Source organism: Dendropsophus ebraccatus, chromosome 11 (genome assembly GCF_027789765.1).
Source record: "Dendropsophus ebraccatus isolate aDenEbr1 chromosome 11, aDenEbr1.pat, whole genome shotgun sequence".
Classification (NCBI taxonomy): Eukaryota; Metazoa; Chordata; class Amphibia; order Anura; family Hylidae; genus Dendropsophus; species Dendropsophus ebraccatus.
Genome location: NC_091464.1, coordinates 61,011,006 through 61,024,328, shown reverse-complemented (window position 1 = coordinate 61,024,328; position 13,323 = coordinate 61,011,006). Strand labels below are relative to the sequence as shown.

At 39.7% G+C, this 13,323-nt stretch overlaps 1 protein-coding gene across 4 annotated transcripts in view; it reads right to left on the bottom strand.

The window, feature by feature from the left end:
- Positions 1–10,073: 10,073 nt before the first annotated feature.
- The window catches only part of KCNJ6 (potassium inwardly rectifying channel subfamily J member 6), a 157,839-nt gene continuing 154,589 nt past the window's right edge, over positions 10,074–13,323 (bottom strand). For all 4 annotated transcript variants that reach the window (XM_069945302.1, XM_069945303.1, XM_069945304.1 and 1 more), the window contains exon 3: positions 10,074–10,688. In XM_069945302.1, the coding sequence (XP_069801403.1) occupies positions 10,363–10,688 (326 nt within the window). In that variant the 3' untranslated portion in view covers positions 10,074–10,362. The remainder of the gene's footprint in view (positions 10,689–13,323) is intronic.

Sequence of the window (13,323 nt, the reverse complement as noted above, 5' to 3'; positions counted from 1 at the left end):
TTGTGCAATATCTTACTAGCATTTTCACACAGGCTGGTAGTCTATTCTATTCTAAAGGGAAAAAAACAACATATAGATCAGTATACTAAGGTGGTAGTCACCAAGTAATTGTAGTGGAGACAGGGTTTAAAATAAACTGTGCCACTCTTGTTCATGGATTGTGTCTGGTATTGCAGCTCAGCCCCATTTAATTATTGCAGTAAAACCAAATATGACCTGTAAACAAGAGTGGCGCTGTGTCTTCTAATCCTTCTATATAATATCAGACGCTTGTGGTTCCAATAGTTTTTATATTTTTCTACATCGAAAACAGAAGACATGACATAAGCACTACTTGGCCGATGACATCACCTTTTACCTCAAAACCCAGTAATGTCTCTTCATATGATCTTGTAGAAGGACACGGATCACAAAATGGATGCCTCAACCGTGAGTAGGCGACACCTCTGGCATACTCCCTTCTCCTCCTTAATATTGCTTTAGGCCACAAAATGGCCACCATCACCACCACCACCTATCCCAGTGTCAGCCTATGACAACCGTATGGTAGCTGGATCAGTGATGACTCATTATACAGACGCATACAAGAATAAAATAGTGTGACTGATCCACATGCAGGAGAAGGAAATGATATATATATAGTTATTATTCCAGTTTTTGAGCAGCAGCTATTTCCCCTCCAATACATAACATTGATCAATGATTTCCGTCATTTTCTATTGTACATTTGTCCTTCAGATTTTTTTTTTGATTTTTTTTTACAAAGAAGAGACAGAACTTTCCGGTGTAGCTGTAAATGATGACTGTACATTATAGTCAATGTGGACTTATCCTTGGCTTATTCTGAATAGAAACACAAGAGAGATCCTTGTCCTCTTAGTATTCATGTAAACTTCAGTAATACAGATGGCGGAATTATTTATGATGGGTATCAAATCTATTCATATGTAAGTTCTGGATAAAAATAGAAGCTGGATATAAATATAAATATATTTGTATATATCGATATATATATATATAGACACCTTTAGAGTCGTTTCTCGTGAACAGATATGGCCACGTTTACACTGCTTGGTCTAATGACTTAAAGTGGACGTATCCTTGACCCTATAGACACATTGTGGCTATTTTATGTTCATGTGAAACTGGCCGTAGGCAATGAAACACACCCAAATCACCCAAAACTTTTAATTTAAAGGGTTTTCCTGACTTTTTTTTTTTTTTTAAATTATAATATATCTTAACAGTGGTGACACCCAACACCCCACTGATCAGGTGTTTACCAGTTGAAAACAGAGTAGGAAGCAGACAGCTCCATACACTCATGTAGTGGTCATGCTGGGTTACTGCAGCTAAGATGCCATTAAAGTAAAATGTAGCCACATTGCAGTAACCCCATGTTCAATACACAATGTACAGAGCTGTGGCTCTGGAAAACAGATGATTTTTAGGGGTGCCAGATGTCCGACATCTACCGATCAGATATTGATGGACTATAGGAAAGACCATTAATATAAAAAGTCATGGACAACCCCCTTAACTCCCCACCCACCCCAGATTGTAGGAAGGAATTGTGCTTCTAAAAAGACTTAAATGTTGCTGTTCAGGGGCCTAGGTATTAAGAGTATTACTTGGGCCGCCAATGTATATTTTTCATTGGTACTCAGGAGCTCCACCTTGACCCGTTGGGTCTGTTTAGGTGGTTTGAGAGTTATGTATTAAAAATAGTATAACCACTGGTATTGCCCATAGCAGCCATTCTGATACTTTTCTTTAATTCCCCCCCCCCCAAATACCCTACAATATTACCATATAGGGCCAATATTTAGTCCCTAAAAAAAGTCATGAGTGGTTGGCATAGCCTAGCATTGGTGGTGGGAACTGCATCGAGGGCCAAAACTATTTTGGGGTAATGTTTCTCATTAAAGAGAGTGCCAAGGAGACTTATGGGCTATTCATGCACTACAGGGAATTTTGGGAAGAAGGATATGCAAAGCAGCTCTCTGTCGCCACCTTTTGGTGGCAGCTTTTTGGTGCTTTGCAATTAGTTTTGCAAGACTACGCTCAACCTTCATCTTCCTTTGGCCCAGTTGGGAATATATTGAAGTAGGGAAAAGATATGAATGTGGTGTCTATATCATGCAGTGTATGAATAATGGTTGATACTGATTACAATTGTCAACAGTCCTGCCGCCAAATATGGATGTGAACTGTGCAAAAATGTTATGTATAGACCTCTAGACTCATCTACAAGGGTGTAGTTTTGGTTAACCTAGGTGTGCCATGTTTGGCTACATTTTTCCCGATATAGCGTAGATCAAGTCATTTACCTCCAACATTCGCTCCTTTTCTGTAAGGTTATGTTCACACTGAGCAAAAAAGGCGGAATTCCGTGGCAGAGCTCTCCGCTGTGGAATCCCGCCGTGGTGTCACACAGTGCCTCTATGGGAGGGCTCACGTGCCTCCGCTCCCGTCAATCTCCGCTCAAAGAATTGGCATGTCTATTCTTTGAGAGGAGAGAGAAGGAAGTGCCTGTTTTGCTCAGTTTGAACGTGCCCTAATCCTTACACCCTTCAGTCTAGCATCCCAATAGCTGAGCGTAGACACACAGGAAAATGTGTATAGATGTGAAATTAATGGGTGGAGTTATCACAGTGCAATATATCCAGATGCACACAGGATCTTTCCTGAGATATATTTTCCACTAAAAATATACAAATAAAAATATTCTTCAAGACCAGACAAGGCAGAATCATTACTTTAAGGCTCCAGTATTTTTGTGATATAAATCTAATATAGAAATTCAGGTAATTGGGTTATGGCTGAAATCTACTATCGATAACTAAAAGTTAGGTACAAAGGACTATGAAAGTCCAAACATTGGTTGGGGTGGTGGTGGTGTGGTGTGATGGCATTGGAAGTACTTTAAACTGGTTTATTTAGGATTAGAAAAACAAAGCTGTCTTCTTCTAAAAACAACTCAGCTCCATTTACTTAAATAAAACTGAGCAATGGAAACTTTTTATAGTGAATGCTCTGTCTACAGAAGAAAGAAATTCTGTTATGTAACAATTTTCCAATACAACTTGGTATCACAAAGCAATGATTGCAGGTACCCTGGGAGTACCTACCTCTACTTGATATAGAGCATAGTATGATACAATATTACTTCAATTATATGTTAGAGCAATAATTGGTTGCTTTCTTGTTTGTTTTAATGATTTGTTATATTTATTATATGATTGTTCCTATCACTTTGTATTTTTGTATAACTTCAATAAAATATTATAAAAAAAAAATAAATAAAATAAAATAAAAAAATAAAACTGAGCTGTTTCTGGTAGTCTAATGCTGGATAGCTCCTTTAAGGTTCATACAGATCAAGGCTATGTTCCCACTACGTATATTTGAGGCTGTATATTTGAGGCTGTATAGCAACCAAAACAAGGAGTGGATTGAAAACACAGAAATGATCTGTTCACACAATGGTGAAATTGAGTGGATGGCCGCCATTTAATGGCAAATATTTGCTGTTATTTTAAAACAACGGCTGTTATATTGAAATAATGGAAGTTATTTACCGTTATATGGCGGCGATCCACTCAATTACAACATTATGTGAACAGAGCCTTTCTGTGTTTTCAATCCACTCCTGGTTTTGCTTGCTATGAGGACCTGACATGAGGACCAAATACAGCCTCAAATATACATAGTGTGAACCCAGCCTTAAGGGGATTGTCTAAGGTTACCAAACATAGCTTTTTTGTTCCAAAAACACCACCTTTCAATGGGTTATGTAAGTCAATTTATGTTAATGAGCGTAAGCTGCAATACCATGCACAACCTGTAAAAGAAGGCAGACATTTTTTTTTTGACTCTGGACAATCCTCTTAAGCCCCATTGGCTAGTATGATTGCACATAAAATCTGCTCATTCTTATTCTATGAGCAATATGGGCCTATAACATGAAGGGACAGTGTATTATGTAGCACATACAGCTTTCTAAGACCACTTCAGTGCATGTATGATTAGGAGCCCAACTAGAAGTCACCCAAAGAGTAAGTGCAAAATGTATTACAGTAATATAATTTTCTGTGCCAATTCTTGGATCTCAGGATAATATACAAGGGGAAGATCAGAACTGCCAAAAAGTAGAGAATATTGGGTGACCATTAAACTTACATGGATCAAATTTTGATGCCTATGTTGAATGTTGCACAGAGTGAATTTCCAACATTCTCCCTACCAGGGGCGTAACTACCACTGTAGCAGCCATAGCGGCTGCTATGGGGCCCACCGCATCAGGGGGCCCCGTTGCCCACTCTTGCAATACACTGGGCCCACTGAGATGTCATCATTTGCAGCGCCAGGTGGCCAAGCGGGCCTCTCAGGTTCTGCAAATGTCCCTCAACTGCAATCGCTCCTAAAGAGCACTTGCAGTTTTGATGGCTAAGTAGTCAGTCATGAAGGAGGGGGCCCAATCAAAAGCTTGCTATGGGGCCCAGCCATTTCTAGTTACGCCAGAGCTCCCTACCAGTCAGCATTAGCCCTTAAACTGGCATGAAGCACCCTAGATCAGTGTACATACAGTACAGACCAAAAGTTTGGACACAAAACTATGAATTAACACATGAGGAATTAGATACTTATTAAAAAAGTGTGAAACAACTTAATATGTCTTATATTCTAAGTTCTTTAAAGTAGCCACATTTTGCTTTGATTCCTGCTTTGCACACTCTTGGCATTCTCTTGATGAGCTTCAAGAGGTAGTCGTCACTGGAAATGTTTTTCACTTCACAGGTATGCTCTGTCTGGTGTAATAAGTGGGATTTCTTGCCTTATAAATGGGGTTGGGACCATCAGTTGTGTTGTGGATACACAGCTAATAGTTCTACTGAATAGACTGTTAGAATTTATATTATGGCAAGAAAAAAGCAGCTAAGTAAAGAAAAACGAGTGGTCATCATTATTTTAAGAAATTAAGGTCAGTCAGTCCAAAAAATTTGGAAAACTTTGAAAGTGTCCCCAAGTGCTGTTGCAAAAACCATCAAGTGCTACAAAGAAACTGGCTGACATGAGGACCGCCCCAGGAAAGGAAGACCAAGAGGCACCTCTGCTGCGGAGGAGAAGTTCATCCGAGACACCAGCCTCAGAAATCTCAGGTTACCAGCAGCTCAGATTAGAGACCAGGTCAATGGCACACAAAGTTCTAGCAGCAGACACATCTCTACAACAACTGGTAAGAGAAGACTGTGCAGCAGCCATCATGGTAAAATAGCCGCTAGGAAACCACTGCTAAGGACAGGCAACAAGCAGAAGAGACTTGTTTGGGCTATAGAACACAAGAAATAGACATCAGACCAGTGGAAATCTGCGCTTTGGTCTGATGAGTCCAAATTTAAGATCTTTGGTTCCAACCACCGTGTCTTCGTGCGACGCAGAAAAGGTGAACGGATGGACTCTACATGCCTGGTAGCCACTGTGAAGCATGGAGGAGGAGGTGTGATGGTGTGGGGGTGCTTTGCTTGTTACACTTGGGGATTTATTCTAAATTGAAGGCATACTGAACCAGCATGGCTACCACAGCATCTTGCAGCAGCATGCTATTCCATCCGATTTGTGTTTAGTTGGACCATCATTCATTTTTCAACAGGACAATGACCCCAAACACACTTCCAGGCTGTGTAAGGGCTATGTGACTAAGAAGGAGAGTGATTGGGTTCTACAAGATGGTTTAGAGTAGCTGGACAGCAGAATGAAGACAAAAGGGCCAACAAGTGCTAAGCATCTCTGGGAACTCCTTTAAAAAGGAGACCATTTCAGGTGACTACCGCTTGAAGCTCATCAAGAGAATGCCAAGAGTGCAAAGCAGGAATCAAAGCAAAAGGCGGCTACTTTGAAGAACTTAGAATATAAGACATAGTTTCAGTTGTTTCACACTTTTTTGTTAAGTATATAATTCCACATGTGTTAATTCATAGTTTTGATGCCTTTAGTGTGAATCTACAATTTTCATAGTCATAAAAATACAGAAAACTCTTTGAATGAGAAGGTGACCAAACTTTTGCTCTGTACTGTATATATATCTAAAAATGTGGTAATCTAATGGCTGGAGTAAGGGAAAATGCTTATAATTATATGCTAGCCTACCGACACAGTCTGACTGTAACTAAATGTGAAGAGACTAAAATCAAGAACAGAAAAATAATTTTTAAAAATCCAACGACTAAGTAAAAAGCAACATAAAAGCAACAAAACAATAAAGAGATACATGCACACCTCACCCCAAATTATATGAAACAACAATAAATCGTTGAAAGAGAAGGGAATGGAGTACTATATATTAGAAAAAATATTATATTTGTTAATATGTACCTAGTTATCTTTCAACTCTTGGCACCCCTACAAATATATAATATAATGTATACAATATAAGATATATACAGATAAGTATAAGATAATATGTATAGTATATTCCCTGTTAAAATTGGATGTCCAACATTGGTAACCCCTCTAATTAAAGGGGTCATGTCCCCTTTATTGTTTACCAGGTACAGCTCCACACATCTCATGGTGGTTGCTTCTGGAATTACATCTCAGAGCAGCTCAGTCCCATTCCAGGGAGCTGCAGTACCAAGCAAAGCCACTATTAAAAAATATGGAACTGTACCTGGTAAATGTTGAAGGGGATTCAACCAATTCAATCAGGTCGCTGGGGACGCCACTAGTTTTGATAGGAAATATAGTAGTAGCATTATTTAGCAGTATATAGAAAGGCACAGGGTTTCTTGATCAAATAGCTGGAAATACGCTTAAGCAGCAGACCTGCCAATGTACAATGTGATGGACTAGAGTGGTGAGAGACAGTTCTGCAACCACAGCTATGGTCAGCACACACGGGGATAGTGGAGAGAGCGCTCAATGAATACTAGTAGCGTGTATAATGAAGTAGTCAAGCCTATCATGGAGCTGTAATCCCAATAGAATTTAGCAGTAAATTGTTTCTAAGAAGTGGTTAATGGAAAGTAACATGAAAGCACAATGTAGAATACAAATAGTACTATACTAAATGTATAACCAGCTGCCACAATGATCAGCTGATCTCTAAGGGCCCTATTACACAAAGTGATAATATAATCAGCCAAATCAGGACTATTTGGTCGATTATCACTCCGTGTAATAGAGAGAACAATCAGACAATAAAACGATCATTGGCCGATCGCTCCTTTAGGTTCTGACCTAAAATCATTGGGCGTCAGGTGCGCATCGCTATGTGTAATAGCGATATGCGGCTGACGGCTGATGATTGTATGAAATAATAAAGTAATAGCTCACCTTACCATGTTCCGAGGACACCGTGGAACGTGGTTAGGTCGTGGTTAGCGATGTCTGTGCAGCCCCTGCTGCCTAATAGTTGGCCAATATAATTTCTTGGTAAACGAGCGCTGATCTAGCAGATCAGTGCTCGTTTATAGTTTATGATCGTGTAATAGGACCCTAAGAGTCTACATCAGGTGTGGTAATATTACAAACTGGCCATTTAAATAAAAAAACAAACAGCCATAGTGGGGCTAGGGCTACAATGTAAAAGTTTTTCCTTCACTTATCTATTTAAAAGGGGATATAGATATGCATTGTATTGATGAGGCAACCCCTTTAAATGTATCTCTTCCCATACCTTGTTTTGTAATGCTTGGCCCATTACAGAACCAATGTAAACCAGTGGGGTTAATGAAAATGTTCCATGACTCTGTTACCTTTGATTGACATCTATGGGACACAACAGTGATAAGCACCAAACGGCAAGCTCCTACTAACACTAGACCTGCAAAATTTTCACCTTGGCTTAGTGGAACCTCACCAGATGCCTCATATGACCCTCAAAGCAAACCCTTTCCATGGGCAAAACCAGCACCTCAATATCAGCATTTGCTATCCAATCTTGGGTGAAGCTTACAAACACTGGTGTTGTGGCTGCTATGACCCATATGCCACTATTCATGACAATGGTGAAATCTAAAGGGCATCCTTTGGGTATTGCCCCCTTGGACAAGGACCAGAGTGTTGAGTCTTATTGATCATAAGACTCGATCATCCTAATGCTTGAAATATCTTGATGCTATATAATTCATATATAAACTGGTGGCTTTCTATTCCTTACCTCACACTCTAAATTTTAAGACTACTATACTATTAGCTTGTGTCAACCATACATCCCTTCATTTTTGTTCTGCCAATGCATAGATGTAGGGTTGACTTCAATTCATTGCATAACTGCATAACTATGGGACTCCTGCTTGGTCTCTCTCTTATCCTCTTCCACTTACTACATACATCAGCCATACACCTTTGATAGCCATTGGCTGAACGTTTATTGGGCCAACAGCTATTTCTCCGATATGCATCTTCGATTGTTTTTTTGGAGTCATTTGGTACACATCTGATTTTACTTTGCTTTTCATGCCCATCTGACTATTAACTGTATTGTCAAATTATAAACCCCCCATATATTGGGAATGGGAGGGTACATCTAGAAACTGTAAATTAGGGCACCCTGCACTATTTAATGTTACTAACATCTCATTTCTTGGGGCTTGGCTACAGGTCCTCTTTAAGTAAATGAGCTGAACTTCAAACCAGACACAATCAGTGGACAGATGTGGCAGCTTTTTAAGGGCAATATTGTGTACTCATCTCTTTTGTGAGTGAGGTCCTGGTGAGGTCACACATGGATAGGCCATTAATATAAAATCCTAGTAAACCTCCTCTATACAATCCCAATGCTCAATTCTCTCTCAATAAATGAATCTATTTTTTATACTGCTGCATGGTGTTTTCCCTATTGAACAATCATTCCAAATGTGAGGAAACCCATAAGACGCCCAGAGCAAGATTGAGTCACCATTTGTCTAATGTAGGCTCTAATTAATTCTCAACAATTCAATTAACCCCAGAGCATCTTTTGATTGTGTAATATCTGGATAATAGAAATGTCTTAAGAAATCAGTGAACAAAAGGAAACTTTATAGAATAATAGGTCGGGTTTGAGTCAGATGCCTCTCTGAGAATGTAAAATCTTTTTTGGTACATCATAATTTTGGGACAAACCAAGTAAGGAAACACAGAACTATCTGGGCTTGTCTGATCCCTAACCTCATGACTAGAGATGAGTCCGATCTTTTGGCATATGAATACCGGTGGCTAAAGAAGTTGGATTCAGCCCTACGGAGTCTGAGAAAACATGCCTATAGCTGTATCAATGTTTTCTAGGACCTATAAAGGCTGCATCCAACTCAAATGCCAAAAGACTGGACTTGAGCATCTCTGGTCATGACTCTTATCAACACTTAAAGGTACCTGCAAGAGTTCTAAGCATGCTTCTCATCCAAGGACCCTAGCATTGTAAATGGTGTGGGGGTTTTGTTGTAGATTTTTTTATTGGGTTCAAGAAGCTGCAGTCATGTCACTGGACTATTGATGTGCCTATATTTCCTACCTAGAAAACCACCATCTTGACTAAAATTTCAGTCTTCAACCTGATATCTCTGATCCTGTCCTATATAAATATATTACCTGTTCTTCTCTTATAAAACCAAATTATTTTTCAACATAAAAAGGTTGAATCTACATAGTCCAAGACAATTCTTTGGAAACTTCATATTTTTGCTAAATTCACACTGGGAACTTATCTCTTTTGAGATTCCAAAACATGGACCATTAACTCTTGGGACCCTTGGTTGTTGTAAACTGTTATAATATTTGTGTCACTGTTTGTTAACCATTTTATGTCATCTGGTCTATGGCTTTAACTGATTTTGTATATGAAGGCTTATTGAGGTATTGATATAGCTGCCAGTCTGGTAAAGTGAAGAATACATGGAATTTTTGTATAGTCTATCCAATATACATGAAGAAAATAAATATTAAAAATTAGAAGGAAGAAATAACTTTTTTTTTTGCATCATCTTATTCCTAGAATTCAGAGCCTACATTAATGACACATCTATGTACATGAAGTCATTCCTTTGTACATGCTGGGTTTATTAACAATTTGTAATAATATATAAGGCATATGTACAGTGTACCTATGAATGGATTTTCTTTCTTTCCTGGCCGTAAACTCTTATTATTTTGTTTTACGTGGGATCTCGCATAATCCCGAAGAAGCCGAGAACCAGCAATATCTGGCATCACTGTTTTAATTGGGTCACTTCGAGCCCCAAAAACATGAGCGTGTGCATTTTATTTAGCAATTCCTAGTACCTGGACCCATTAGATTGTGGTAACCAATCTCTCATCTATGTGTAGATCACACCGGTGGTGTGTAGACCTTATATATCAGAGACCACACATATAATGGCTTTAAACCTTTGACTCATTTTCTATGTTGGCCACATCTCCATTCCTCTCTGTCTGATCCTCGGGGTTCTTCTCTCCATTTTCGCTCACCAGTTCTGGATGTTGGTTGAGTTTACTGGACACCGACCAGCTCAGTGGCATTTCCGCCCTGCTCATAAGCTCGGTCAGTTCTTTAGCGCTGCAGGACGGCGTGTTGGTCTCATAGGTGTCGTGAAAGCTGTTGTAGTCCACTTCGTAAAACCCGTCTTCTAGGGTGAGGACAGGTGTGAATCGATGGCCCCACAGGATTTCCGAGGTGACATAAGAGCTTCGAGCTTGGCAGGTCATACCTATAGAAATACAGAGATAATTTAAGAATGTTAGGAAGAATTTAAGGATGTTAGGAAGAAGCAAAGAAATTGTATATTTGCTCAGTGATTTGCATGTGCTATTAGTAGGAATGGATGGAGGATTGGACAATCGGTTCAGATTACTAGTTGTTCTTTTTCAGCTGCTGACCTCACAAACTTTGTTGTAGGTGGTTGGATTCCCAAGGCAACTGTGTGAAACCCAGCAAATTCTGTGCGCAAGCCGTTTAATAGGACTCAACCCAGCAACCTAGCTGCCCAGTGTGTGTCTTGCCATGCCAAACTTTGAAGAAAAGGCAGGACCGCATGGCTGGACTTACCCATAAAACAATTGCTGTGATCCACAGTGATCAGCTGTGATTGGTGGGGTAACCTGACAATTAGGAGCCTGCTACACAGAAAGATTGTCTTAAGAAAAATCTTTATAGCGTTCAGATTTAGGCAATAATCTTTCCATGTGTATGCAGGCAAAGATCAAACGACTAATGTAAATTCGTTCATATGTCGTTGATCGCATCTTTTAAGCTGACCTTAATATCATTGTTAATCGTTTGCTAACCGTTCGCAAATCTTTTGGTGTACGTACATATTGTTTGTTCGTAATTACAATTGTTCGTATACTAGAGTATACAAACGATCGAAATTATAATCATAACTAATGACCATTCTTCCGTATATTATGATAAATGATTTCAGGTCGTTCCTAAAAGTGCTCATTTGCAATCAGTTATCATTAATCGGTGGAAATTAAAAATTGCTTATGGTGCGTTTACACAGACAGATTTATCGGACAGATTTTGGAAGCCAAAGCAAGGAACAGACTATAAACAGGGAGCAGGTCATAAAGGAAAGACTGAGATTTCTCCTCTTTTCAAATCCAGTGCTGGCTTTGGCTTCCAAAATATGCCAAAATCTCTCTGTGTAAACGCACCATAAGTCTATAAGGACCCTAAGTGTTTTATTTCCCTGCAGCACCACCACAGGGGAAACTAAGCATTAGACCATTCACATCAATGGTTCATCTGTGTAATGCAGGTCAGGTCCTCCAGAGCCAGAGAACCTCTCTTTACTCTGGAACAGAGAAGAGGATCTGAAACAGTGTACCCCCCACTATTAAACTTAGAATTATTCTATAGTATGTATGAATATTGATTTTATTTAAAGATATCCTTACGATAGTACAGTAATATCTGTTGGTGGAGGTTTAACATTCTAGTTCCCAAGCATAGTTATGACTGTGCCAGTTACCACAAAGCAACAGTGAGCTATACCACCTCATCTGGATGTATGGTGCTGTTGTGCCTGGGTAAATCCTTTATTTAGCTGATTGGCAGGGGTCTCTTGAGGGTCCCAGTTTACCCCTCCAAGTTAGACCCTCCAAGATCAAATATTGATGACCTACTGTATCTGGAATTGCCCATAAATTAATGCCTATGCAGAATATATTAATACTTATGCAGATCTTTCACAATAAAATCAACAAATTAAATCCAATTTATCAAGTAAAGCAAATAACCCACCGAAGATGGATGTTCTATGGAAAACCCATTCATTTATAAATCATCAGTATTTTCATTTAGTATAATCACAGCCTATAAATTATATTGGATTTACAGCACAAGAATCTATTAGAATTATTCACATCTATCGTCTACAAACGGAAATGAATGTACAACAGATGGTCTGGGCCATGGGCAATAATAGTCATGGGTCCCTTACCTGCCAGCATTGTTATAATACACAGTCTAGTTAACCTACATCTGTATGCCCTACAGGAAGTGGTGTAATCTTTCTCGTCTGCTGCCACCTCTGTCTGTGTAAGGAATTGCAATAGGGATTTGCTCCTGCGTCTCTGCTCTGGACAGTTCCTGACATGGACAGAGGTGGCAGCAGAGAGCACTGTGTGACACTGGTAAGAATACAGCTTCCTCTCAGGTATTTTACAACTCTGGATAAATTCCTGGCACCAGTTAATTTGGCTTAAGTTGGCTTAGCAAATTGCTTGTGTGGTTAAACAATCACCAGCAGAGGGAGCCATACAGTGCTCTATTCCACTTATAATTTCATGCCGCATTATTACACCACAGTGTCTGGCTCGCATGGTGGATGTTGGTATCTCTAGCCAGAATCTGGCAGTTAGTTTCCTATTAGGTTTTTCTTTTAGTAAAAACTATTCAATTTCTACAATCTTGTGAATTTCTGAGCTGATTCTGTAAGCATAAATGCAGACTCAGATCCCACGGACAAACAGCTTGTCTTACCTCCCACGGACCTGCCATCTGATCACACTCTAAACCCCAAATAGCTATTGTTTTCCCACAGTGTCATAGAGAAACACTAATAGTGAGTGGTGTGCTAAGAGCATGGGAGGACCTATTGTGTGGTTAGAGTTTGTACCCCAAGTGTTCTTCACTCAGGGCAACACCCCCCATTTTTTTAATAATGCGATGCCCTGGCCCCTGGGGGCCACTTCCGCAGTGCTGGTGTTATGAGCGGGCAATGACCGGTGCAGCTGCCGGGGTTATACTTGTCACGGTATAGGCCTGAGGGCGGCACAGCTGTAGGGCCGGTCTGAGGAATCTGCGGGTGATGATGGGCATGCGATTCTTCGCTGCAC